Below are 27,506 nucleotides of genomic sequence, written 5' to 3'. Positions count from 1 at the left end.
TTGCCTTTTGTGCTTTGTTACCCCATGAACGAGTCTTCCATTCATACTGTATTATTACTGACCTCTACTTGAACTTTCTTCCTCTCCTTCCACATATATTATTCGACTTTTCCACTGTGACAGGGAGTAAGAAAGGAAACGACATATTGCAGACTCAGAAAGAATTATGGTCTTAACTTCTTCTAGCAGAAGTGGTGTGTGTTTTGGCTCTTGACAATGAGAACAGAGTTTCATACCAAGGAGAGGCAAAATATCAAATGTGTTTCTGCAAAATGTATCATAACTGCATGCAAATTGAACTGGTTCTTCTAAGGCATTGAGTCCTCCCGTGTGGCAGTGCCTGTATTTGCTGCTTCTCCCTTTGCCTTTCAAAGAAATTTCAGAGTAGTAGTATTAACGCCAAGAGTCAAACAGTCACTACTCTAGTCTAAAAATCATAGTTTTGTATTTGTCTCTAAGTAAGGCTTGCAGTTTTTTTGGTCAAACTTCTATTTTTTAACATTGCTCACTTGCTCGCTGAATGCATGTGTGAAAGAATAGCAACAAGTTGAAAATGCAGCCTCGGAGAGGTGGTCAGTGTTTACAGAAGCTTGTAGACCCTGCTTTGTTCTCCGCATCCCCTGTACTGCCAGAGCCCCTCCCAGTCCTCACTCTGCACTCCATTCCCTTCAACAGGACGTCTCAGGGGTCACATTTTGCAGGCTCCAATAACTCTTCCTCTGCCCCAGAAAGTTCTAGCTGGATCTTTTTTTCAACGTTGCCATCATTGGCTTCACTCTCAGCCAAACTCTGACATGGGTCTTGATAGTGCTATAGCACTTGCATATTGGAATGGCAAGCCAATGCGTCACCTTTAATGTCTGGGGCCTTGAGGGATCAAAGGCAGGAAACTTCATTTGGTAGATGCAAAATTCCTTCAATGCTGGTTATTCTTTGCAAGATTTCCCTGAAACAAAGGAGCTGAAATTCTTGATGGTGATATGACTGTTGGGAACACTGAAGCAGGTTTTCTGCAAATACCTTGTCCTAATACATTGCTGGTAGCCTTTAGTTGTATGCTGGTGTCTTTGGAGGTGAAATTTTGAGCCTATGCCTTCATTTGTGGCATGCAAAAATGAGCAGACCAGGCCCCTTCCTCCTCAGTTAGCTTCCTGGCAGAGTGGCAAGTTCCTTTTGTCAAATAATGCTAGGAAGATTGTTAATTTGTTATAGAAAGTCCATTAATTTTTTTGCTTTCTCCCCATCAGACTCCTCCACCCATTCTAGGTGGATGCGCTGAAGTAAGTTACTGGTGTAAAATACATAAGCTCTTTTTCTGACTTTAGGATGTTTGCAACTCTGTCATTTTCTCTAACCTAAAAATCGCAGGCTCTGTTGTTTGTTGTGGAATGCAGCCCTTGAAGTAGAATAATGGTATCTACATAACGTTAGGAAACATTATACAAAATTAGGTAACTGGTCTCCTCCCTACTCTCCTGGTCTTGAAACTGGTGAGTATTGTATAACTCAGGGGAGGGCTGTACCTTCTCTCTCACTACTGTTTTCTTGATAACTGAATAAAAGGGAAATATGCACAACTCGATCACGGTATTGTAGGGGGCTAAAACACTGAGTTTTGGAAGACTTTTTTATATGGAATTATATGCTCCTTTAAGAAATGTTTTTGAGAAAATTGCCTGTTAAAGTTACGTTTAGATAGCTGAAATGTTCAAAATTATCCTCAAACCCTATAGGAATTCATGACCATGTATGGTTGTATGGAAAGATTATTGAAAAAGATATTTGCTAGAACTGGTAATGGAAACTGGCTGATCTCTGTGGGGTGTGTAAATTGTTTGCTACACACTGTGTCTTTTAGACTAACTTTATAAACTAGGATGATATGGTGTTTGTATTCCTATCAGGTTTTAAAGATTTCTGTACAGGATGTTATTCTGTTTAATATCTCACTGTTGTTTATTCCGTTTTAGGGAACTTTCTACAATTCTATTAAGTACAACAAGGAGAAAGCCTAAGCAAATAGTGCGTGTACAGAAGTAACAAAACCTAAATGTTTTATGCAGAAAAGATTCAACACGTATCTCCTATCTACGAAGAACGAATCAAATTTTCACATTCTGTGCCATTGCAGTACAATCTTGGATCAAACCACACATGCTATTTTAACAAAAAAATAATTGAATGATACTATTTGCACTGATCTGATGATGTGGAAATAAAATATTGAAAGGAATGCCGTTATTGTTTTCTTTATTCTTCAGGTTTTGCTGCACTGAATGGATTTACTAAAACCAATAGAAGGTTTTATTCACAAAGCCATCGCTACAGGATTACAGAAACCTTATAGGCAAAACTTGTTGATATGAAATGAGTAAGACCTGGGGTACTAACTGGGTTTCATAGTAAGCATAAGATTTTAGAAGTAGAGAAGGGAAATAACAGCCATGCAAATCCTGTTATCCTCATTGGGCTATATGATTAAACTGCTGGGATCATACTGAAAAGGTACATCTGTGCTACAGTACAGCTGCTTGGCTGTGAATCAGGGGTCCAGTTCTATCATTCTTACTGGTGTTGAGTAGCGTTTTACTTTGCCAGTAGTTCTTTTGAAGCTTAAGCAGCTAATCGTGGCCAGTGTCAGACTGGCACAACTGAACTGCGTGCTAATGGAGGACAAATACTGAGAGTAACGCAGGCTGATGAACAGGAAGTTCATTTGGCAAAGATATTTAAAACATGAATTTTGCCATGACCGGTAAGTTCCTATTAAATCACAAAACAGATTCCAGTCCCGCTGAAATCAAGGGAAGTTTTCCTGTTGACTTCAGTGACATAAAGATTTGGACCTCCTTTGGATTTATCTTCCAATTTAAGATCATTTTTCTGATGCTTACTAAATGTTCCCTAGTGTTTATACATTAAAATATGTTGCCAATTCAAATAGCGTTGTCTTGTACTGTAAAAATTAAAATAAAATATTTGTTTTGGCATCTTTGTTAGTGGAATTTTTGTCATGTGTTTAGAACTTATTCTACCCTGCTAGCTGCACGTAGGAAATGTTCCCTGCTCTTCTAAAAACATTTTTAGTACACGTTTAAGACATTAACCGTAACTTTATGGATTGGGTTTCTTGCTCAGTGGATTTACACTACAGTATGAATCTAGCTCTTAATTAAACAATTAATTAACCAATTGTTTGAAGGCCTTCTGCACATCAGATTGTTTTTGCCTGTGAGACTACAATTTTGTCTTTAATGAAAAGATTGTCATTAATAACACGGTGTTAAAGTTTTAAGTTACTAACTGTGTGGTTTATTCCCTCTCTGTAACAGGAAAGCTGCTTGTGAGCTAATGCAAACACCTTTTTGATTATTTCTTACTGAATTACTTCTTTTATTTGCTGAGCATCTCTGCTCAAGATCAGTTCATTTCTAACAATGTACTTGGTGATTCCTGTCAGTACCACCGTAGGTGTTAGTATTGTTTGTTAACTAATTTATGTAGTGGATCCTGAAAAAATTGATGGTAAAGTTGGGCTGCAGCTTACTTCACTAATCTGCAGGGTTTTTCTACTGTGTTCAGGGACATGATTTTCATCCCTAAGTGGTTTGTGATGATGATACCTTTTCTACTAATATGCTTTGCTTTGACTTTCCTACTTCCATCCCTATTCTATAGTCAATCTGGTGGGGAGTTTGCTATTGTTGTACTTCAAACATAAGCTCTTGTTTGGTATATCTGTGTAACATCACTCATTTGTTTTCCCTCCCTACAATATGGATCCACTATTTCAGCAGCCTTACTTTTACAGGCGTGCAGCCACTTCTGTGGGATGTGCCGATTCTTTCTGAGGTTATGGAAACCTCTTCTTTTCTCTTACTTCCCTTCCTGTCATTTTCTCAAACTGAATGTGGCACTTGTGTTTAGGCTTCTCAATTTCTTAAGGATCTGTATCCCTAAAAACCTTGTTGGCTTATCTTGCAATTTGGGTCTGATCTCTACTCCCATTTCTTCTGACTTCCCCATTGGTTAGCTAAACCGGAGAGACTACTGGTGTGCAGCTCTGCTAATTCGCATCAGGTCTTTTCTGTTGCTTTTTAAATGCTCTTTTATTTTTGTGTACTTTTCCATATATCTGTAAGAGTAAATCTTCATGTGGTGCTAGTTCTCATAGAGATTGTGCATTTGAATCTGAGGTCTTTGCATTTTACCTTTGCTGTTTTGAGTGCCTCCTACTTAGGTTTAATACAGCATATTCAATTGACCTTCAGTTTTACTCTAGTCTCCCAGGGTGAGATTCACTTCTAACTTTAGAAGTCTACAATGGCAGCTAAAGAAGTTTTTCTACTGAGTTGTTGAGATGTATAGAAACACCTGCTTTTCTATGTTGACAATAAAAGGGGTCACGATAACTCTTTTGGATGTCTGCATCTCTAGGTAGCTCTGTCTGCGTTGTCTACACCTAAGGTTAAGTGTCATGAACTGTATACTGTGTATGTATATTCTTGAGAATGAAAACGAACTGCTGGTTTGATTGTGTTATACGACAGTTAATTTTTTCTTTCTGAAGGTTTGTATTTTTAGAAGCAGCATTTCTTTTTCATGGGTCTCCCAACAGTAATTTTGAACAGCTTAATGAAAGAACTGAAGTAGATAATGGCCAAACTGTTCTATTACTGAATTTAGAACAAATACGTTTAGTGATTTTGCTTATTTCTCACTTTGCCCATGGAAGAAAGCTTTAAGTATTAAGCTTAGTGGGAGGAGGAAGGTATAAATTGGTTGAGTTACAAATTTATTGTTGAATTAACAATATTGTTTTCATTTTAATGATTTACAGGAAGCCTGTTTACCTGTAAAACTCCAGCAATTGCAGATATTGTGATACTGGTAGATGGTTCTTGGAGTATTGGCAGATTCAATTTCAGACTTGTTCGACTGTTCCTGGAAAATCTGGTTTCTGCTTTCAATGTGGGATCTGAGAAAACAAGAGTAGGTAAGGTGCCGTATTTTTTCTTAATATTTCTGTAGGAATGTAAAAATTTTATGATTTCAGGATAGTTAACAGCTTAATGCTACTTATTTGTGCAAGATTCATCCTCACCTGGAACTAGAACTTCTATCATAAGAAAGTAATGCTGCTGGAGTGTTTGTAGTATTAATTCCTGACAGTTTACTGTGATACTCAGCTTAAGTAAACTCTAATGCAATGTCAGTGGAAAAGAAAAAACAGTGGAAACAGTGTTACTGAGTTCAGTCAGCATTAGATCAAACCCTTGCAGTTTAATTTTCAGAAGAAGAACGCCAGTGGATGGCTTTTATCATGGTTTAAACTGGCTCAAATGTTATATTTCTGTTCTGCTACTTGTATTTTAGTCTGTTCAAAAGCATATTAAATAAAATTGTTCTTTGTCAAAAAACAAGTTCTTGGAATCTTACTAAACTCGTGTACTCCTCCTCATTTACTTTCCTTAACACTTGTAAGAAAGGCTTTGAAAATACATTGAGGAGTTGCCACTAAGAACAACTTTATACTGTCTTTTTGCCATCAAGCAATGCAGTTTTTCTAGTATGGTAGCAAAGCTACTTGTGGTAAGCTTACTGTGGTAAGCTGTTGGTAACCAAGTACATAAAACATGGACACTTGAAAAAAAATGCTTTATTGTCTAATAGATTACCTTAAATTCTGGTTCTTTAGGTCTTGCACAGTACAGCGGTGATCCCCGAATTGAATGGCATTTGAATGCCTATGGCACAAAAGATGCTGTTTTGGATGCAGTCCGTAATCTACCGTATAAGGGAGGGAATACATTAACAGGTACAGTGTATGTTTTAGCTTTTGCCTTTTATTAAAGAACATATTCTGCTGTACAGATTAAGAAGTGTTAGTGTTTATTATGAAGGGTAGAAAGGATAGGGTTTTTGCAGTGTGCTAATAGCTTTATCCAATGTTAGTGAAGTCTTTTCTGAAGTGCTTGTCTCATTGGCTTCACTGGGGATCTTTCTGGTCAGGACAGGGTCTCATAAAACAAAGTGTACATGAACTCTCAGTGCTGGAAGTAAAATCTTTTACCTGCTAGGAAGAAAATGCAAAATCCATTCATAATGTTCATGCACAGAGTTTATTCTGGGGAAGGAAAGAATGTTGTTTTAATATCTGACAACTGGCAATAGTAACTTTTCAAATGGTCACCTGGGGCTTTTAGATTTCCATTGACCTTTTAGTAGTTAGAGCACTGAAGCCTCAGAAGACACTTATTGATGGATAAAGGGGGGATGCCTGTCAACCTTGGAAAAATACAGTCTCTGAATACAACTGCAGTATCATCAAAGCAGCAGTTAGTAATATTTGCTTTCTTGCCAGGAGAATGATATATCCAAAGACCCAGACATGGCTTTAAGTAAATTGCTGCCTTCCTTTTGGGTTTTTTTTTTGTTTTCTTTTTGGCATAGAGGGAAGGGCAGAAAGACTGTGAAAGATTCTCCTTCTCTTCTGCAACAGCTTTTACTTTGGTAGAAGGAGTGATTGGTGTGGGACAAAGGACAGAATGACTCAAGTATGATTCCAGGAATGAGATTACTGTGAGGTAGCAAGTAGTAAATTATCATTATTATTTTATATGGATGTTAGAAGAAGGTGAGTTAGGAACCTTTGCTGTGGGGGACTTAAGAGAGTTTTCAGATGGGTTCTCATTGTGACATATACGTTTGTCCTGAAGAGTTGTTGTTCTTCCTTCACTTTAAATAATTAGCAGTTTTAAAATCAGATTCTCCCTCAGCTTTATTTAAGCTTTTTTTTTTCCCAGCTTCTAAAGTGGAAAGAACAAACAAACAAATTAAAGTCAGATTGTATGTAGTATGGGGATTTACTAAGCTATCCAGAGCATGTGCTTTCATATCAGCAAGGCAGGTAGAAGGAGAGGGGACTTCCTATTCTAAGTCTGTAGAATAAGAAAGAAAAGATGATGTGTGCACAGGAAGATCAATTTAGGTTTCCATAGCTGGTTTAAAATACATTGATTGATCAAAAGGCTGCTAAAGATTAATGTCACCTTCTCTGTGGTTCAGGTTGCTTGTTGGAATCTAACCTTTCAGTAAATAAATTCGTCTTTTATACTTACTGCTCATTAAAAGTTTTCTCAGGATTTTTAAACTGAGTGGAAAGACAAGCACTGTGATATTAGCAAAATTAATGGACATTTTTCCCTCTTAAAGTCTTTTAAAATGTTTCCCTCTTCAGGTCTTGCCTTAACTTACATTTTGGAAAACAGCTTTAAGCCTGAAGCAGGTGCAAGACCTGGAGTATCTAAAATCGGTATACTGATCACTGATGGGAAGTCCCAAGATGATGTTATCCCTCCTGCTAAAAACCTACGAGATGCTGGCATTGAGCTGTTTGCTATTGGTGTGTATTCTGCCATATCCATATATTGCGTCCCATTATACTCTGGTGTATTTGTATCTGTTGCCCTCTATATTAAGGAAGTGCTCTTTTCTGTCTGTATCAGTAAGTAGCATCATTAATTTAAATCTTCTTTAATATGTTCTCCAATTCATTGCTGCTATAACTGGAATTTAGCAGTATACATGGATGCTACTTTATCAGGAGACAGCTGAAAAAATGGAGTTATGCTGGCAGAAAATAATGTCTTGAAGTAACATCTTAACGACAGAGCAATCTGTAGTTGCTCATTAAAACAAATAGAAAGAATTGGATTTTAGTGATTTTATCAATCCCTGCACATACAAGATTTTTGTTCTTTTTATTGCAAATGTTTTCTTTGTTTTTCTTTCCAATGAAAGGTGTAAAGAATGCAGATATAAATGAACTCAAAGAGATTGCCTCTGAACCTGACAGCACACACGTCTACAACGTTGCAGACTTTAACTTCATGCATACCATTGTTGAAGGTCTTACCAGAACAGTGTGCTCACGAGTAGAGGAACAGGAAAAGGAAATCAAAGGTGAATAAGAAACAAGATCTAATGGTACCTTAATATGAACTTAGAGCTACAAATCCTATTGCAAATACCTGCAGTTCTAAGCTGGCTTCTGGCACTTGACTTATGCTGTATATTCTTTTGCTCACAAGAAAGTACATTGTCAGGGAAGTTATCTTTCTAGGTATGTTTTATTCTTGCTTTGGTATCTTTGATCTTTTGCTCTCTGTCTTTGATAGTGGTAAATATTGTGGTATTTGGTAGTACCAAAAATACAAAAATGTACATTCGTTCTGCTGTAACTATTTCCAAGTGGTGGGTAAGGAAAAATTTTTAAAAATACACAGGTTTGGGGATGAATTACTTTAACAGCTGCACATGGAATTGTTATGTTTGTGCTGTGATTTCCATCTCCTAACTTACTGTTTTCATTGTCTCATAAGTTTTCAAAATTTTCAACTATTAAGGTTGTTTTGTCCCTTTCCGATGATGGAATTTTTTTTTCTCTTTCTTATTTAATACACAAAAAATATATTTCAGAGCATAAGAAAAGATGGCGGTGAAGAAAATTGTTCGTATATAAAAAAGCCTTCTCTGACTACAATATTTTTTTTCTTTTCTGAACAAAAGAAATGGCTATGAAAAAACATTGCAATTTGTCAGAGAAACAGTCCTACCTGAGGAAATTCTTTCTGAAAGGCTTCAGCGGATTTTGTTTGTATTGCTTTGTTTGTGATTCTGTAACATCACAGAAATGCTGAGTGAATTTTCAATAAGCTTGTAATATATATCAGTAAGGCTGTCTCTACACATATTTCTACCTGTACAATGAAAAACTGTGTATTAGTAAGGCCTCATTCCATTTTTTTCCTCTTTTATTCACTTGGAAACTGGAAGAAATACAGAATATTAGCTGTGTCTTTGGGGGGGGGGGGGGGCGGGAGTAAGCAGTCAATTGGGAAATTGAGAGGGAGAGGATGGAAAAACCATAAAGATGAGACATCTTTGTGGAAAGGAATGATTGCCAGAGAAGATGACCATTCACTACATCTCTTCAATCTGCTGACAGGCAGCATATCAGTTTCCAACCTCCAGAGGAGCACAGGAGATCACAGCTGTAGATGTACTTGCATGTTGTTTTTCATGACTGGGAGGAAGGCAACCTGAAAAAAAAAAAAACAAAAAAAACCAAAAAACCAAACAAACCAGAAAGAAAGGGCTTGAAAGAGTGGTAGGAGGAAGGACAGGGAAGGCTTAGTTTTGTATTTTTGTCTCTTTTGTAGAAAGGTTTATGAAAGAACAGGGAAGCTTAGTCCCAGTGAAAACTCCATGTGCAGTACTCATTATTAGTTCTTTGTTTCCATTGAAAATGACCTAAATAAATGTGGAGTAGCCAATTATTTGATTTTCTGATAAGGAGCGATCTTCGGAGCTTCAGCAAATACAACAAACCAAATAATTATTTTGCAGAGGGGAATAAAAAAACTGTGTTGTCTCTAACCTAGGAACAATTGTTGCTTCACTTGGGGCTCCTTCGGATTTGGTCACATCTGAGGTAACAGCTAGAGGATTCCGGGTTAGCTGGACCCATGCACCAGGCGAAGTGGAAAAATACAGGGTTGTGTACTATCCCACTCGAGGAGGACAACCAGAAGAGGTAATAGGAAGAAAAGCTTCCCAGAAATTTTTAATACAATGGCAAGAACTAACCAGACAGAAAATCCATGATCTTATTTAAATCTACCCTGAAATTCCCTATGTGGGCTCAGAAGCCCACTACAGAAAGGAGATATGGTCACGTTGGATGGTGGTGAAGGTTAGGTAGTAGCCAGGCTGCTTTTCTGACACATAATTTAAGGTAAATGTGCTATAACAATGAGCACTTTTGGGGGGTGGGGTGAACTGTCTGCATTTTTGCTTACACATATGGTTACTTGAACCAATTCTATAGACTTCCCCTGCACCATTCTGTTTACAAGAACAGAAGAGGTAGGAGCTGATGGGAAGCCTGATTTTCAGTTCTAAGGAAAAATAATTCATAAAAGGAAGATGACACAGCTGTATATTTTGGGACGTCTAAAACTGGTCATTGAAAATTTGAAGAGAGGTGTTTATTTGAATAGGATTTAGGCATTTTAGAGACAGGAAAAAATGCAGTAGAACAAGCTTTTGACTTCAGCTGACAACTTACAAAATTGAAGGGAAAGGCAGAAGAGCAAAAGGATTTAACTAAGGATATATTTTATTTCTTTTTGTACTAGGAGCTTGTTTAGCATGGGTATGTATTAATGTCAATTTGAAGTATTGTGTGTGTACATATGTAGTACTAAAGGAATATTTATGATGATGTAGTAATTATATCAAAAAGTGCCCAATATACACTCTTAAACTGTATTCCATACACTTTATTTATCTAAGCAATTCCTTTGTTCTAAATGGCTACTTACATCAGCTAAACATTTTGATTATGTATGTGGTTGCTGTTCTTTTTTCAGGTGCCTTACTGTACATAAAGGTAGCAAAAGCAAATTTGATTTATGAATTGAACTTTAGTACATTGGTTCCTAGATGCCAGAGTAAAAATGGGCTGAAAGAAGGATTGATTGATTTGATGGTAGTATAGTTAGTTTGCTTTATGTGTATTTAGTTGAATTTTCTTCTAAACAGGTTGTGGTAGATGGAAGCTTATCAACAGCAGTTCTGAAAAACCTGATGTCTTTAACTGAATACCAGATAGCTGTATTTGCTATATACTCAAATGCTGCTAGTGAGGGCCTCCGTGGAACTGAAACTACACGTAAGTATCCTTATCTTGTTTGTTATGGATTTGACTGTCTGCATTTAATCAGACTGTGTAAGCACTAGTCTTTGTGAAAAAGAAATGCAGAAGGGAGTCTTTTTCAATTTAGCTTCTTTTAATGCATTTGCCTTAAATTAATTTCTGTTTGAATTAATTCTGGGCTAAGCTCCTAAGTCCAAATGCTCTGTGGATATTTAAACACTGAGAAAGGTTTTATCTCTGGGCTGAACTTTGAAGTTGGTTTATTGAACCCTAAATTAGAACATTCCTACACTTTGGGTGTGAAGTTAAGCTTTATAAATTAGGTTTGTGGCTGAAGATGATCTCATGAGTGCAGGATTAGGTGGGACCAGAAATACCGGCACGTAATTCCCACTAGGGCCAAAGATTTCAAGGTAACTTCTGTAAGTTCCTGTCTTAATGATTCAGTTATTTTCTGTCTGTAAAATGATGACTTGGGATATTGTTAGAAAGACTACGTTTATGGTTTTGGGTTCTATAATGAAAACTATGCTAGTACCTGAGATAATGTGCTGCTATTGATCATATCAATTTTATGCATTTTTATACAAAATACAGTTACTTTTTTAGTAAATATGACAGATATTAGGAATGGAGGTAAAGAGTAATTTTTTAGTTCAAACTAGGAACCAGGAAGTCAATATGTGATATATCAGTAGCTGATATCTGCTGGAAGAACAACAGAGCAGGGCTCAAGCAATCTAGATTTCTACAGTGCTTTGACAACAGCTTCCTGATGCAAGTGATTGAGGAGCCAGCAAGAGAAGGTGCTGTGCTGTAGCTGATACTTAAAACCAAGGAAGAACTGATGAGGGAGTTCAAAGTCACAGGTAGCCTTGGCTGCAGTGACCATGAGGTGGTGGAATTCAGGATTCTAAGAGGAGGGAGGAGTGCAAAAAGCAGGACCAGAACTCTGGATTTCAGGATAGCAGTCTTCAGTCTCTTCAGAGACGTGCTTGGAAGAATCCCAAGGGATATGGCCCTGGAGAGAAGAGGGATCCAGAAGAGCAGCTTGATACGCAAAGATCACATCCTACAAGCTCAAGAAAGGTCCATACTGACAAGTAGGCAATCAAGCAAAGGTGACAGGAGGCTGACATGGATAAGCAAGGAACTCCTAACAGAACTCAGACATAAAAAGGAAGTGTATAAGAGATGGAAGAAGAGGCAGATGACCTAGGAGAAACATAGAATTCCTGTCTGATCTTGGAGGGGTAAGTTTAGGAAAGCCAAGGCCAACCTGGAGCTGAGTCTGACAAAGGATGTGAAGAGCAACAAGAACAGATTCTACAAGTGCCTAAACAGTAAAAGAAAGAGTGAGGAAAACATGGGCCCGCTCCTGAATGGGACAGGGGACCTGGTGACAAAGTGGAAAACACTGAGGTACTCAATGCCTTCTTTGACTCAGCCTTTACTGGTTAAAATGGCGTTCAGAAATCCCAGGCTGCTGACATCGCTGGGAGAGTCTGGAGAAAGGAAGACTTACCCTCATTTGAGGAGCACCAGTATAGGGAGCTCTTAAGCAAACTGGACACACAGAGGTCCGTGGAACAGGATGGGCTGTGCCTGTGAGTGCTGAGGGAGCTGGCTTATGTCACTGTGAGGACAGTCTCGATTATCCTTGATAGGTCATGATGACTGCGAGAAGTTCCTGAACACTGGAAGAAAGCAAACGTCAGTCCTTTGTGAAGCAGGATCTGGGGAACTACAGGCAGGTTCATTGTCACCTCAATCCCTGGGAAGGTGATAGAGCAACTAATCCTTGAAACCTTTTTCTAAACACATGAAGGACAAGGAGGTGATTTGAATTAGTCAGCATGGATATATGAAGGGGAAAACATGTTTGACCTCATGCAGTTCAACAAAGGGAAGTGCAGAGTCCTGCCCCTGGGGAGAAATACCCCATGTGTCAGTACACACTGGGGGTGACCATCTGGAAGGCAGCTCTGCGGAGAAGGACGTGGGGGTCTTGATAAACAGCAAGCTGACTGTGAACCAGGAATGGTTCCTTTCTCCTGGATTGCATTAGAAAAGGATTGCCAGCAGGTTGAGGGAGGTGGTTCTTGCCCTCTGCTCAGCACTGATGAGACCACACCTGGATGCTTGGTCAACTGCTGGGCTCCCCAGTACAAGAGACATGTGGACTTACTGGAGTGAGTCCAGTGAAAGGCCACAAAGATGATTAAGGGCTTGGAGCATCTTTCGTAAGAGGGGAGGCTGAGACAGCTATGGCCGTTCAGCCTGGAGGAGAGAGGGCTCAGGGTGATCTTATCGATGTGTAAAAATCCCTGATGGGAGGAAATAAAAAAGAGGGAGCCAGACCCTTCTCAGTGGTGCCCACTGACAGGACAAGAGTCAATGGACACAAATTAAAAACCCATGAAATTAAATCTGAACAGAAGAAGGCACAATTTTATCGTGATGGTGGTCAAACACGGGAGTAGGTTGTCCACAGAGGTTGTGGAGTCTGCATCTCTGGAGATATTTAAAACCCAGCTGGACATGGTTCTGAGTAACCTGCTCTAGCTGACCCTGACTGAACAGCAAAGTTGGTTCGACTAGATGATTTCAAGAGGTGCCTTTCATCCTCAATGCTTCTTTGATTCTGTGTCAGTGCTAATCTTCCCAATCTGAAAAGAATATAATATATCATATAAATTTATTTGAGACTTCTGTTTTAGTCTCAGTCTCCCAAAATGTCATCTCCAGCCATGTTATACCCCATAACAGGGTGTTAGGACCTGTTTAATTTCTTGAGGCAGAAAGAACAGAGTCACATACTGAGCCAACAGGATTGTTTCATATTACACCTGGTATTCCTTTGAAGTCACCTAGTCAAGTTCTGACAGAGCCCTGCCCTGCTGGCTTTCTGAGATCTGATCAGATCGCACCCCAAGGTCATGCAGCATCAAGCATTTTATCCGGCTGTCTTTGATAGTGTCTTGGAAGTAGTAGTCTGACATGTGCAAGTATTAATCACTCCACATGATAAAATACCTGCAGTTTGAAAGTATTTTTTACTATCCTAATGGCGAACTATGGAAAATTGTAGTTTGCATTCCTGCCTTTGGGTGAGATACTGACAGATTAAAATAGCCACCAATCTCATTTGTTCATATAGAACACTGAAAATAGCTTACAGGTATGTGAAATCTAAATAGACACATTCAATATGCATAACATACAGAAAATTAGAAAGATTTCTGATTTAATAGTTACTTCTAACTTGGAATAAATATGAAATGCATTCACATTTTAATTTGCTGCAAATATATTTTTACCTGTTTTAGTTTATTCCAGTTGTTTTTTAGTAGGCTTAATTTATCCCTATGTTACCAGAGTATTAGGATACTCTGGTAACTGTCCAAGATGCAAGATGCAAATCAGCGTTATCTCCTGGATATTTATATTTGAGATTCTGAGCTCTTCAGTTGAAAATTCCAGTAGAAAGCACCACTGGTTTAATTGCTAGTCACCTCTTTGTTAATTATTATTTATATTGCCAGGATATCTAGGAGTTCCTGTTGAGAGTTAAAATACGAGTCATAAGTTAGACTCAGAGGATACTTTTGCTGTAGATTTTTAGAATCAAAATAAGGAAAAGGACAGGTAATGGATACTCTCTCTGTGATCCTGGGGCAGTTTGAATAGGAATGAGACAATGTGGTAGAAAGTGCCTTCAGAATATCTTAACACGTAGTTTCTTTCTGTAGGGATCAGAGGTCTGAGTGGACATCTGAGGGAGGGGACTGAAGTACATTTGAAATTGTTTATGGGTAGTTTCTCCCTTTAATTAGAGGAAGCATGGAAATTCATGGGAATGTAAGTCAACAAATCAACAAGGGTTTAAATAGGATGGAGGTAGGCTGTGAAACGTTTGGAAGTGAAGATAGATGGGTAACCTGGAAGTGGAAACCTAAAGGGAGGCCTGGGTTGCAGTTTTGCCCATGTTTACAGACCTGAACAGCAGACTGAGTGAACAGCCTCAATGAGCAAGAAAGGACGAGGCTGGCATGTTTTTATGTGGGAAGTTAAGAGCTCTGTTAGAGCTCATTGAACATAATGTGATAGATATACTGATCCTTGGAGATGGCAGCTAGACAGGCTGCAATTTTTGTTTGGACAAGGAAAGTAGAGAAGCTCTGTGAATTGTTAGCATTGTCATTAGAATTGGTTGCTGAATCTGTGTTTGCAGATCAGATTCTTCAGAAACATCCAAAGCAGAGCTTTGTAGAGGCTTAACAGTCTCTCTGAGTTCCTAATAGGAAAGGTTTGATATCAGTTACTAATTGCCTTCTGTTTTTTTCAGACTCTTAGAGTCATTTTAGGGACTATTCTCAGTGTAGGAGTTCCAAAGGAGCAGCCAAAATTCCCTTACATCTCTCCAGTGACTGGATATTTTGGTGGGATCCGTCAGTGATGTAGCAGCAGTGGAGAGGCCTTGGGATGTTATTCTCTGAGAGGAAGAAAGTGAGGACAATCAGAGAAGTGCAAAATGCTACTCTAAGGAGTTACAGAAATACAAAGAAATATTCAGGAACCCAGATTCATAGAATCATAGAATCGTTAAGGTTGGAAAAGACCCTTAAGATCATCGAGTCCAACCGTCAACCTAGCACGGTCAAGTCCACCACTAAACCATGTCCTCGAGCACCACGTCTATCCGTCCTTTAAATACCTCCAGGGATGGAGACTCAACCACTTCCCTGGGCAGCCTTTTCCAATGCTTGACCACCCTTTCAGTGAAGAAGCTTTTCCTAATATCTAACCTAAACTTCCCCTGGCGCAGCTTGAGGCCATTTCCTCTTGTCCTATCACTTATTACGAGGGAGAAGAGGCCGACCCCCACCTCGCTACAACCTCCTGTCAGGTAGTTGTAGAGAGCAATAAGGTCTCCCCTCAGCCTCCTCTTCTCCAGACTAAACAACCCCAGCTCCCTCAGCCGCTCCCCATAAGACTTGTGCTCCAGACCCTTCACCAGCTTCGTTGCCCTTCTCTGGACACGCTCCAGCACCTCCATGTCCTTCTTGTAGTGAGGGGCCCAAAACTGAACACAGGATTTGAGGTGCGGCCTCACCAGTGCCGAGTACAGGGGCACTATCACCGCCCTGGTCCTGCTGGCCACACTATTCCTGGCACAAGCCAGGATGCCATTGGCCCTCTTGGCCACCTGAGCACACTGCTGGCTCATGTTCAGCCGGCTGTTGACCAACACCCCCAGGTCCTTTTCTGCCAGGCAGCTCTCCAACCGCTCCTCCCCCAGCCTGTAGCATTGCATGGGGTTGTTGTGACCCAAGTGCAGGACCCAGCACTGAGCCTTGTTGAACCTCATAGAGTTGGCCCCGCCCCAACGATCCAGCCTGTCCAGGTCCCTCTGCAGGGCCTTCCTACCCTCCAGCAGATCGACACCTCCACCCAACCTGGCACCATCTGCAAACCCACCAAGGGTGCACTCGATCCCCTCATCCACATCATCAATGAAGATGTTGAACAGGACCGGCCCCAACACTGAGCCCTGGGGAACACCACTCGTGACCGGCCGCCAACTGGATTTGACTCCATTTACCACCACTTGGATGGCTTGGCCGTCCAGCCAGTTTTTAACCCAGCGCAGAGTGCACCCATCCAAGCCGTGATAGGTGCTATGTTCTGGTATCAGTGCCTTAAATTCACAAGTAAACCTCCTAATAATGTTTGAATTTCACTCGGCCTGCTTTAGTTGTACTCACCAGATTAGCATTTGCCATGATTTGCAATGGATGATCTTGCCTACATTTGCATAATCCCACTGACATAGGCCTAGGAGCCAATTTGCACAGTCCAGGCCTTAAACACACAACAGTTTGTAGTCAAAATATTTTGACGTGCACAACACGCTCATTCAGGGTTTCCTCCAGGGTGTCCTACCTCATGGCTGTCTCTCCCATGCTCTCGCTTGGGAGCTATTGCCAGAAAGAGCCACGTCTGGGGACTACTGCTTGTTCTTGGTAGCAACCGTACCCATTCTTCGATAGCGAGTGGTCATCCTCCTGCAGATTAGGGAGAAGGAAGGGTGAGACCTGAACAGAGTGATTTGGTGCTTAAAGAGCAGAAATCCTCCCACTTGAAATGTTCAAAGCCATTTAGGACAAAGAGCTGAAATGCTTTGTACGGGATAACCCTGCCCTGGCGTTAGAATCGGTTAGGTGATCATTTCCCTGCTTCTCTAATTCTGCGCTCTTTTATGTACTAATCAGTTCTTCGTAGTTGTGGCATACAGACAGCACTTCCATGCCTGGAGGTAGCTATATTCCTTTGTGTTTCCTGGGGTAAAATAAACTGTTTGAAAAACAGCTGGTTGTTCAAGTGAGACAACTGAAGTGTCTGTCTCTTGTTCCACTGTAGTTGCCTTGCCAATGGCATCGGATCTGCAATTGTATGATGTGTCACAGAGCAGCATGAGAGCGAAGTGGAATGGAGTAGCGGGTGCCACAGGCTACATGATCCTGTATGCTCCCCTCACGGAAGGACTGGCAGCGGACGAGAAAGAGGTGATGTATTGAGCTTTCATTTGAATAGCAGTTATTCAAAAAATAAATCTTTTAAAGAATAAACTAGTACATGGCCTTTAACCTCCCACTTGATCAGCAAACACCTTTTTTTTTCCATGACTGCCTCAAGTATTGTATGTGTTACAGACTATGAATAAAGTGCAAGTACCAGTTAATTATTTTTATATGTCATTGCCATAAAAATGCAACAATTTCAGCTGTATTAAAGTGACTCTTTTGAAATGATATATGAGATGATACTGTGTCATCATATAAAACTAACACTCAGGAAGAAAAAATAGAGTAAAACTAAGATATTTTCTAAGTGTATTATCAGAAGAATATGAAGTTTAGCCTTTGTTCTCATCAGGACCTTTAAAGTAAATAAAATTTGCAGATGTGATATTTATTGGTTTTCTTTTAGTTCTGTTCAACTTTTATTTTTAAATTTTAAAAGAAAAGTGATTTTTAGAAGGTATTTTTAGAAGGAAAAGAAGGTGGGACAAGGTAAAATCCAGTCTTCTGTCACTAAAATAGTAAAAACAGTAGACTTTTCTAAAGTTGCTAGCATAGTTCCAATGGAACTTCCGGTCTGGGATTTAAAAGTTTTGAGGCTCAAGTTTCTATATGTATAATTAAGATTATGCACAACATCTCTGTTCAAGCAAGCACATTAAAAAGCATGCAGGGGCATGCGAACTTGTGGAGAGTGTAGGAAGCTACTGAAAGCTCTCATAGACTTGTGCTCTCTGCTAAATGAGTGTCTGTCAGCACATAATTCTGTTAAAAATGGGGCCTCCCTGAAACCTAGCTGATTCGGGAGGACTGAGCTTTACCCTGAAGAAAGACTTTTTTTCAATACATAAGTCAGTCCATGTTCATGTGGCTCTAAGTGAAGAGGTGGAGAAGGAAAACGATACACACCTTAAATAACAAATCTGAACGTCAGTGTGCACGGAAATCAATTTCTCCTATGAAATTTCAGTCCTGTGACCAAAGACGAAATAAGGTGTAGCTGGGAATGAAAAGATCTAGTAGCTGCACATTCTAGAGAGGTCTATTTTGTCATTGCTAATGTGACTAGTTACTTTTAAAGTCCTCTTACCTGTATGTTGGCTTTTGGCTTTTTGACAATTTTGTTCTTTTGATTATTGTGCAAAATCCCAAAATCTTGGGCCAAACACTGCAGGCACAGTATCAGACAAATGCTCGGCAGAGCATTTGGTCACATATCTAATTTCAAGTATGTAAATAGTATTCTTTCCCATTGTGAGCTAATTCGGAAATAATGTGTCTTTTTTTATTCGTGGTGTTTTTAGATAAAAATTGGGGAGGCCTCAACAGATCTTGAGCTGGATGGACTATTGCCAAACACAGAATATACAGTCACAGTTTATGCCATGTTTGGAGAAGAAGCTAGTGATCCCCTTACAGGACAAGAAACTACATGTAGGTAGCACATATCTATATTCACTTCAGTGTTAATAAAACTTCAGAATAGTCTTTGCACATATTAGAGCACACATCTAATTTTAAAATCTGATTTGAATAGTCCGTAGGGCAAGATCTTAACTGTACTTGATTCTCAGTGCGAATTCTTAATTTATAGAGGCTGAGGATGTGAGTTTCTACAAAACTGCTTGTTTTTGGAATAGAATTGTGAACTCTTCTCTCTTGTTGGTAGTGGTGCTATCAATATCCCTGGTGATCTTGGTGGAATCACTGACAGTTTTCTGAACTTGAATGAAGGTCACCACGTAGAACTAAATTGAGACTGCTCTGTTTAGCCTCCTGTAGCCAGAGAACCAGGTGTGTGTGGGAGCCTGCTCAGATGCAGAAGTTCATTCCTCTGGCTCAGTAGTAGTACAGACAGAAAAGAAGCAAAGAGAAGGTTTCTGTCCAACCCCTGCTGCCTAACATCTGGTAAACGAAGGGTTGGAACGCGCCTGTGCACTCATGATAGATGGTGTGTTTTTAATAAGCAGCAAGAGTTTTGCCAGCTAAATTCTGTCCTCTGCTAACTGTACACAGCACTGAATGTCAGCTCTCTAAATAGCCTCGCCTCAGCATTTGGAAGACAAAGGAATTGAAAATAAGTGATTGTGCTGCTGGGATATATCTGGGACTGTATTCAGTGACATCTCTATTGCTCCCAGCAGTGGAGTGATTGCTTCCTCTTGTTTTGTGCTCCTGGCGCGAGTAAGCCAGTGTGCAAGTGACTTACATTTAATAGGTGAGAGAAGTTCAGGCATGCGAGTGCTAAGAAAAAGGAGGGCCAGACCAATTGCTTGTAAGGTCAGCAAGTAATGGTGGAAGAAGCTCTAGGAATGCTGTTTGAACTGGCTCATCTCTGAGAGGACAGTTGTAGACAGACAAGCACCAATAGCAAACTACTGCAATCTGGGCATGTTTGTGGACTTGAAATGAGAGTAGGAGATTCTTAACACTTGGAGAATCAAATCTTTGGCTCTTTGTCCCTCTGTCCCTTTCTCCCTCTCTTTGTCTCTTACTCCTTCTCCGCCCCCCCTCAGCTTTTGGTCGATATCTGCCCAATATCTGGTTTTCATTTATCCTAAACAGTAGTTTATGTAGCTTATGACTGTGCCAGCTTGAATTCACTTCACGTCGTATGATCTTGGAGGCTGCACAGCTCTAAACCTGGCTAACACATTGGATGGAAGATCACATGCAAATTCCAGATACATTGGCACAAGCTGAGGATTCATGACTGCAGTGTTTGATCACAGAAGCTAGTAACATATGTTAGTCAGCCCATCATCACTGCTGTTACCAGACCAGAATAAAAAAAAAAACCCACCTAACTACCCTGCAACCTTCATTTATTTTTAGGGTGACTCAATGCAACCAACTCTGACTGGTCTTTAGCACTGTAATATGAAAGAAGATTGATTCCAACCTTCCATATGCAGCTATTCAAATAAGCCCTCTTCTAACAGGCTTTGATTGATCAGGCAGTGGGGCAGTCTGGGAGGAAAGCAAGCTCTTGATGAGCACACCTGTCCCACATGGTCAGTGTTCAATGGTACTGTCTTCCCTGTCCTGATTCAGATTTAAGCTACTTTTTTTTTTTTTTTCAGTGTGATTATTTCTGGCTTCCAACTAATGAATAGGCTACCTCATATTTTTTTTCCTGGAGCATATATCTGCCTGGAGAGTGATCTGCCTATTTTGCAGTAGTATTATGTGTAGTATCTGGTATTCTGTATTTAGTAAATAATATTATTCTACACACTGTATTGTCTCAGTTGCTGTAGCAAAACCTTTCTCTGTGCCAAACAGAGGCATGATCAGCAAGCTCATTCTGTGGTGGGGTTTCTTTTTGGGGCCAGGATTTATCCAAGACTCACTGTAAATGTCACGTAACTCTGGCAGCAGGACTGCCTGTCTGGTTGAGAGCAACGTTGTCAGGAGGTTGGTTCCGAAAGGAAAGAGCTGAGACTGAAGCATTTTGTGGTATGGCCTGGATGGTGAAATGAAGTGCATTCCACGACTGACAGAAAATAGAAGGGAAAGCCAGCACGTGATAGACTTCACTAGACTCTGAGGAACATATTGAGTGCCAGAAAGTGTGGCAAACCCATCTAATACAATTCCAATATGTTCCTGTCTTCTCTTTCCTCATAGCCAAGTTAACTTGACTGTTCCTAAGCTGGTTAGGTGTTTGCTTGCAGATTCTGAGTCAATAAATGGCCCGACTAAAGATCCCACATAATATAAGGGGGTTTTTATCTTTTGCTTTTTCCCATGTGCTCTTGTGTGAGGGAGGCAGCTTCTGAAGTGCTGATATTTATCCGTCCACATGGATTGGTGATGAGTGTGTGTGTGAAGGCAGGATGCATAGAGAAAGGTTTCACAATTCAGAGGAAATTAGCAGATGTTGGGCTAATGCAGAACTTACTGCTGCGAGTAACAGACAGCACAAATTGCTTTCTCTGGCGTGAAAGAAAAGCGGATACAGTCTGAGACTCTCTCTTGCACGACCTCGTTTTCCTTCAGCTCATGACAGTCAAGGAATATATAGTATATAAATATGGCTTTAACTGCAGTTGCTGTTAGGAAACAGCTTCTTTGTGTAATAAAAGAGGAAAGGTTAAGCAGAGGTGAAAAAAAATAGCATCTTTGGAGATCTTCTGAGCTAGTATGCTTTTGGACAAACTTACCCTTATGTCAGGGACTTTCAGGATTCAGAATGTTTTTTTGCCAAAATACTACTGTCATGAAATATTTTGCTGGGATAGTCATAGAAAACAAATGCATATAGGATAAAGATCTAGTTGAATTAAATTACTTTACAAATACAAACACAAATTTATTGCAAGTATTGTGTAGGTTAGATCTTGCTATGATATCTGCTATGAACAATAATGTAATTTCTTTCTTTTTCAGTATTAGTTGAGGTGTACTTAGCAAGACTGAAAGTTCTGTTTCAGCAAACAGCTGAGCCACTTTACCTGCCTTTTAGTACTTGTGTAGCTCTATTGATCTAGGTCTTTTAATATAAATATTGGTGATATAACTTTTTGAATGGAAAATGTGCTGTTTATTTTCAAGACATGAAAAAATTCACAGCTAAAACCTGGAATCACTGTCATGATTTTCTCTCTTTCCTTTTCAAGTGCCTCTAAGTCCACCAGTGAACTTGAAATTTTCTGATGTTGGACACAGTAGTGCAAAGCTAACATGGGATCCTGCTTCCAAAAATGTAAATGGCTATCGCATCATGTATGTTAAAACAGATGGAACAGAAACCAATGAGGTAAATTATTAGCATCTCCCTTCCCTTAACCAACCTCAGACCTCCCTGAGGAAGAGGTTACGTGCTGCCGCACATAAACTGAAGGAAACTACTCAAGTGAACAATGGTTTGTAGGTGCAGGTTCTTGACTAAATGTATGATATGGAAATATTTATTCTCGATTCAGTCCAGATAACAGGTCTTTCAATACATCGTACATCATGGACTCAAGCTCATTCAACAAGACTATCTGAAGGCTTTGCCACATTTTCTTAACATTTATTGCTTTAATTATATATTGAATACTTGTTTCCTAGAAACAGGATTTGGCTTGAACAGAATGATGAGATGATACCAAGATGTTCTAACTTAGACTCTTGCATTTAGTAATTCATTTATGCAATATTTAGTTATGCCTTGTTACTAAAGGTGCTTTATAATAGCTTTTAGCAGCATGAATTCTGTGATAGCATGAAAAATGCGACGGAATTATATGAAATAGAAATCTGAAAAAATACAGAAAAAGTTTTAAAAAAATAATTGCAGTAAATAGGTCCAATTATTAAAACAGGCCAGATGCCTTATAAAATAAGTTGTCATGGATAACTTAGGGCTTCAAAAAAGTCTTTAATTGTAGTAATGTGTAATTATGTTTCTTCTGGGACATATCTGGCCTTTCATCCATACAAGATGGAATATCTGTATTAAACCCAAAGAAACTGTCCCTGAATTTAGAAAAGAGCATACCCATGCAATGTTTTGTGTCTTTTCTTTCTGCTAGGTCTTGTAAAATTTAAATTAGAAATTACTTGACCTCTTCATGTTGATTACCCTTAATATAGACAATGTGTCTCTCTGTACTCATCACAATGGTATTTGAACATCTCAGGCTTGTGGTAATATACTTTATAGTGCGAGTGAATTGTTCAGCAGGTTTTTATCTACCTCTTAACTTTTCCTTTATGTCTGTTTAAAGAGCAGGTGGCACTTTTTTGTTTGCTTTGCATCAGTAGCATTTCCCCTGTGGTGCTGAGCTAACATGACACTGAACAGTTGGACTGATAAACTGTCAGTTTATACAGCTTTGAGTTTTATATCCCTACAAAGTCATGTTAACCGCAGCCTGGGTAGAGACCAGATGAAATTGTCATCTTTTCTCTTGACAAATGTTAAACATAATGGTTAATGCAATGATTATCCATGATAAGGGGCTGGATTCAATAGCCCAAAAAGTGGCTTCCCCTTCTGGGTTCCTGACCATGCAGTGCCAGTATGTTAGCTAGTGAATTAGGCTTACTAAGGTTGAATTCTCCTTTTCTCTAGCTTCTCATAAACAAAATTTTCCTTTTCTCTAGTTTGTCTATGTTAATTGATTTTGTCAGCTTTTATGGCCCTGAATTAATACTTGTTCATGGTTTCAGAGATTTTCTCTACTAATTACATGACATTCTCTTTCTCTATCATTATTGCCCAGCAGAATGTCAGACACTGATAAAGTATATGATCAATATCTATTGCAAATTATTCTTTCTCTAGGTGGAAGTTGGTCGTGTTTCAACCCATACTCTAAAAAGTCTGACATCCCTTACAGAGTATACTGTTGCTATTTTCTCCCTGTATGATGAAGGACAATCTGAGCCACTTACTGGCAGCTTTACCACAAGTAAGTATTGCTGAACTTTTGAAGGCTTTCCAAGAAGAATTTTTATACTCTCTTACTTTACTGGAAAGTAAGACCAGTAACAGCAAGTGTCTCTGGTTGTGAATTCAGATATGTGGAATGCTTTCTGTTATTTTCATTGCAGTTTTCGGCTTCTTTGCTCCCTTATTATGGAGCCAATTGCATCCTTACTCATGGGAGTGATCTCTTGACATCATGAAAACATCTGTGTGAATAAGGTTCATTTCTTAAGTCTTTCCACAATCAGCCTTTTTAAAGCATCTTTTATTCCAATTAGCTAGTAAAGCATTTGTCTCCCCAGCTTTCTGAAGCATCATTCAGTATGATGGCTTTTGTCTCTCCAGCTGAAGTGTGATGAGTTTTGAATCATACATCTAACCAGTGAACTATCTAGGCAATAAAGGGTAGAACCTTATATACATACAAAGAAACGGGAACACCAAAAGGAGAAAATATAAGACATTTAAGGCTCCTGTAGGTCCGTTTAGCACAGTTACAGTTTCTGTAACTGTAGTTCTCCATTAAACAAATGGCTGATGACACTTAGTAATGCTTTCAACATAACAATGGGAAGAGAAGGACTTTGAGGGAGGAAAGAGAAACATGAGGTAGAAGAGGAAGGAGAAAATGCATGTATGGAACAAGAGGTTGATAATTACATGCAAACTGCAAATGGAAATGCACAATGAGTCTCTGGAAGGAGAAGAGACTGGGACTTGGCTTTGAGGCAGAGGATAAGAAAAAAGGATGGTGCACAGAGCTCTGAGCAAAGGAGAGGGAGTGAGGGTTGCATGGAGTTCCTTCAGTGGAGAGAGGACAAGGAGGCTTGTCCAGTTAGAATAGATAAAGAGCATGTATTGTGCATATTCCCCTCCCCCAACTACAAAACCACTTCCCTAAGTACAAATAAGTGTGCAAAGAATCTGTAGTGCCTTTGTTATCTACCTCCCATGTTATACTTTTTGTAACAAACTCCAAGTAAAATGGTACATGCTTGACGTTGCCATCTATGCAAGTCTCAGTGAATAATTTACTCTCACTTTTCTTTTGCATAATATTTTGCAGAAAGAGTTCCAGCTCCCCAGCATTTGGAAATCGATGAAGCATCGACAGATAGTTTTAGGGTCAGCTGGAAGCCCACCTCCTCAGATATTGCTTTTTACAGATTGGCATGGATTCCTTTGGATGGGGGGGAATCTGAGGAGGTGAGTTGCTTTGACTTTCTGAGAGTGTGAAACGGAAGAGAGAATTCCATTCTTCATAGGATACCTATGCTGCAACTTTTGCCAATTAAATATGGCCAACTGACTTACAGAAAAATCTGCCTCATTGCAAAACTCTCTAAACCAAAATCAAATGCATATTGCAGTTTGTTTTTGAAGAGGAAGTGAGGAAAGAAGAGATCTTTTGTGGATAATGAACCTAATATATAATGTGCCGACTGCCATAGAACTAGCATTGCTCTTTGATGCTACTTCAGTTTTTAGAAGTTCATGTTCTGCACTTTGCTGTGAAGATGATGACGGTAGCTGAGCCAGAGCAGCGATATCCTCACATAAAGCTCCACATTTGTGTAATGTGCTGGCCACAGTAAAATTGCCTGTGAAGCCTTAGATGTAATGTTACAAAAGGAAAATTTTACACATAGTTAATTTATTAGATTGTTCCTTTATTCCTCTTTACAGTTCTTTCTCTTTTTCCCCCTCATGCTGTACTTTTTGCTCTAGGCCCTTGTGCGTCTTCTCCATAGTGCCATTTTCATCAGTCTGAATTTTTAAATGATTTTTCATCTCTTTAGCTTTTCCTGTTTTATTCTCTTTTTCCGAGTAGAAAAACACAGACACTTTCTCTCCCAAATTTTCTTCTTTCGTAGTCTGTTTCTTTTCCTCTTTCACTTTCTTTCTTTCTTTCTTTACTCTTTCTTTTGGCTTGTTTTGTACTCCTCAGTCTTTAATGACTCTCTCAAACATCTTGTTCTCTTGGCATCAGAACTGTGAAGAGAGGCCACATCCACAAACTGTTTAGCTGGGTGCAGAACTCAGTGGGGAAGATGACATTTCCCACTTGGCCCTAGGTTTCATGCATCGTTTTTTCATCCATCAGGGCAGAAAGCAGTCGTTCCAGCCTAGGTTATGTGGCATTTTTTCTGTAAATTTAGCTTAGACTGACTCTTTTCTCCCTTTCACCTAGCAAGAGGCAGTCAGGCAAGAAAGAAGGAAATTACAGGAGTGACCAGGGAAAAGAAGGAGTTGGCAGATGAGTGAGTGGACACAGGTTGTCCGCTAGCATTTTCTCCTGCAGTAGCTGAACAGATTTGTTTCTGCTTAAGTTCTAGTGAGTAGCTGTCAGTGAATCCCTTTAAGCCATGTGCATTTTTAAGTAAGATTTATGATATCTGTGTTCTTTGAGTGTGAGAATAAATGATCAAGAAATATTTGAACTGTTAAGGTTCCACTTGTTCATTGTATTCACTAAGAACTGCTGGAGGCCCTAATATTTTAGTATGTTAAAATATTAAAAATACCCGAGCTGCTTTCTTGTTCTCCTTGCATGACCTCTCTAATGGGGTCAGGCCTAGGATAGCACAATACCTCCAGGCTGTTGCCTCTTTAAGCTTCTTTCCCAGCTAAGTGATCAGTCATGCAGAGAAATGACATGCACTCCCTCTCTCTTTCTCCCAAGACCCAACTTGCCAATTAGCTGAGTGGGGTCAGGAGGTGCTGGTGAGAATTACACACCTCTCGGCTCACTTCATCCACACTGCTGATGGGTGAGGAGCATTTAGTGGGGCCTTAGTGCTAAAGAGCCAGAATAAATTTAAGCGTGACCTTTTATTTCTAGGTTACAGTAGAGAATGCGTGCTCTTGTACTCATGCGCTTGTTACTATTCTTGCTTCTGTTATTTGTCCTCTCCACTTGAAAGTTCAGCACTTTGTGTTCTTCTTTTTTTGTGGTCTTCTCTGTGGGCTAAATTAGCAGGGAGCGGAGGGTGATGGAAGTTATGCTTCAGAAAGTATGCCAAAGTTATGTGTAAGATAGTAACTATGTATAGACACTTTATAATGATCTGATATACAACTAGAGGCTCTGGGGAATTGGAAGGGAAGGTATTACTTACACCTACTTAGTATACAGCTAGATTCACTCAAGCTTGTTTCTGAAATTTTCCCAAGAAAATCTGTGCCAGAAAGTGTGCAGCGTGGGGTGCCTAATTCATTATTTGATAGTTGTAAAAGGCATGGCCCCAACTCATTTCTTTCTGCTTTTGTTTTCTGTATCTGAGTTCAGAAGGTCTGTGATTATTTTATGGGTGCCTCTTCCCCAGGACCAACTCAGGAAATCTCCTGTGGTAATTAAAAGAACAAAGTGCGATTCACTGTTTCTGCTAACTGCTGTAGTAGATTTTATGCAGCATATATCTGTTGTTTGATTTTCATTGTAAGTCTTACTTTGATTCTGTGTATACAGTGGCCACCTTTAAAAACTTGCCAATGTTATCCTAGAGAAGGGTTGTTTTATTGTAGTATCTGTGTGCGTAACCTAAAAACTATTCCCCAAACCAGTCAGCCCATTTCACCAGAATTACTGCTCAGGCTCCTTGCATTCTGCTGTGAATCTGTGAATCTGCTGCTGCTGTCATGGGTAGAAATAAGGAAAATTGCTGTTTGAAACGTCACACCATATAGCAAACTTCTCATCAGCACATCTCCCCTAATCCCCAAGTCTGCAGCAAATGTTCTTTCAAGTTGCATTCAGATGTGTGGAACCGTAACTTGG

General features: G+C 39.6%; 1 protein-coding gene across 7 annotated transcripts in view; it reads left to right on the top strand.

The window, feature by feature from the left end:
• COL14A1 (collagen type XIV alpha 1 chain) overlaps positions 1–27,506 on the top strand; it is a 129,868-nt gene that overhangs the window by 33,614 nt on the left and 68,748 nt on the right. For all 7 annotated transcript variants that reach the window (XM_087747008.1, XM_087746995.1, XM_087747000.1 and 4 more), the window contains 11 exons: positions 4,841–4,996; positions 5,699–5,818; positions 7,241–7,405; positions 7,804–7,965; positions 9,447–9,598; positions 10,609–10,738; positions 17,147–17,292; positions 18,612–18,741; positions 21,930–22,069; positions 23,585–23,711; positions 24,795–24,934. In XM_087747008.1, coding sequence (XP_087603134.1) covers positions 4,841–4,996; positions 5,699–5,818; positions 7,241–7,405; positions 7,804–7,965; positions 9,447–9,598; positions 10,609–10,738; positions 17,147–17,292; positions 18,612–18,741; positions 21,930–22,069; positions 23,585–23,711; positions 24,795–24,934 — 1,568 coding nt within the window. The remainder of the gene's footprint in view (positions 1–4,840; positions 4,997–5,698; positions 5,819–7,240; positions 7,406–7,803; positions 7,966–9,446; positions 9,599–10,608; positions 10,739–17,146; positions 17,293–18,611; positions 18,742–21,929; positions 22,070–23,584; positions 23,712–24,794; positions 24,935–27,506) is intronic.

The sequence above is a fragment of the Nipponia nippon genome, unplaced genomic scaffold (genome assembly GCF_047370975.1).
Source record: "Nipponia nippon isolate SJK-2023a ecotype South Korea unplaced genomic scaffold, ASM4737097v1 scaffold_1, whole genome shotgun sequence".
NCBI classification, from domain to species: Eukaryota; Metazoa; Chordata; class Aves; order Pelecaniformes; family Threskiornithidae; genus Nipponia; species Nipponia nippon.
The sequence above is the reverse complement of the archived record's forward strand: the minus strand, read 5'-3'. Positions and strand labels throughout refer to the sequence as shown.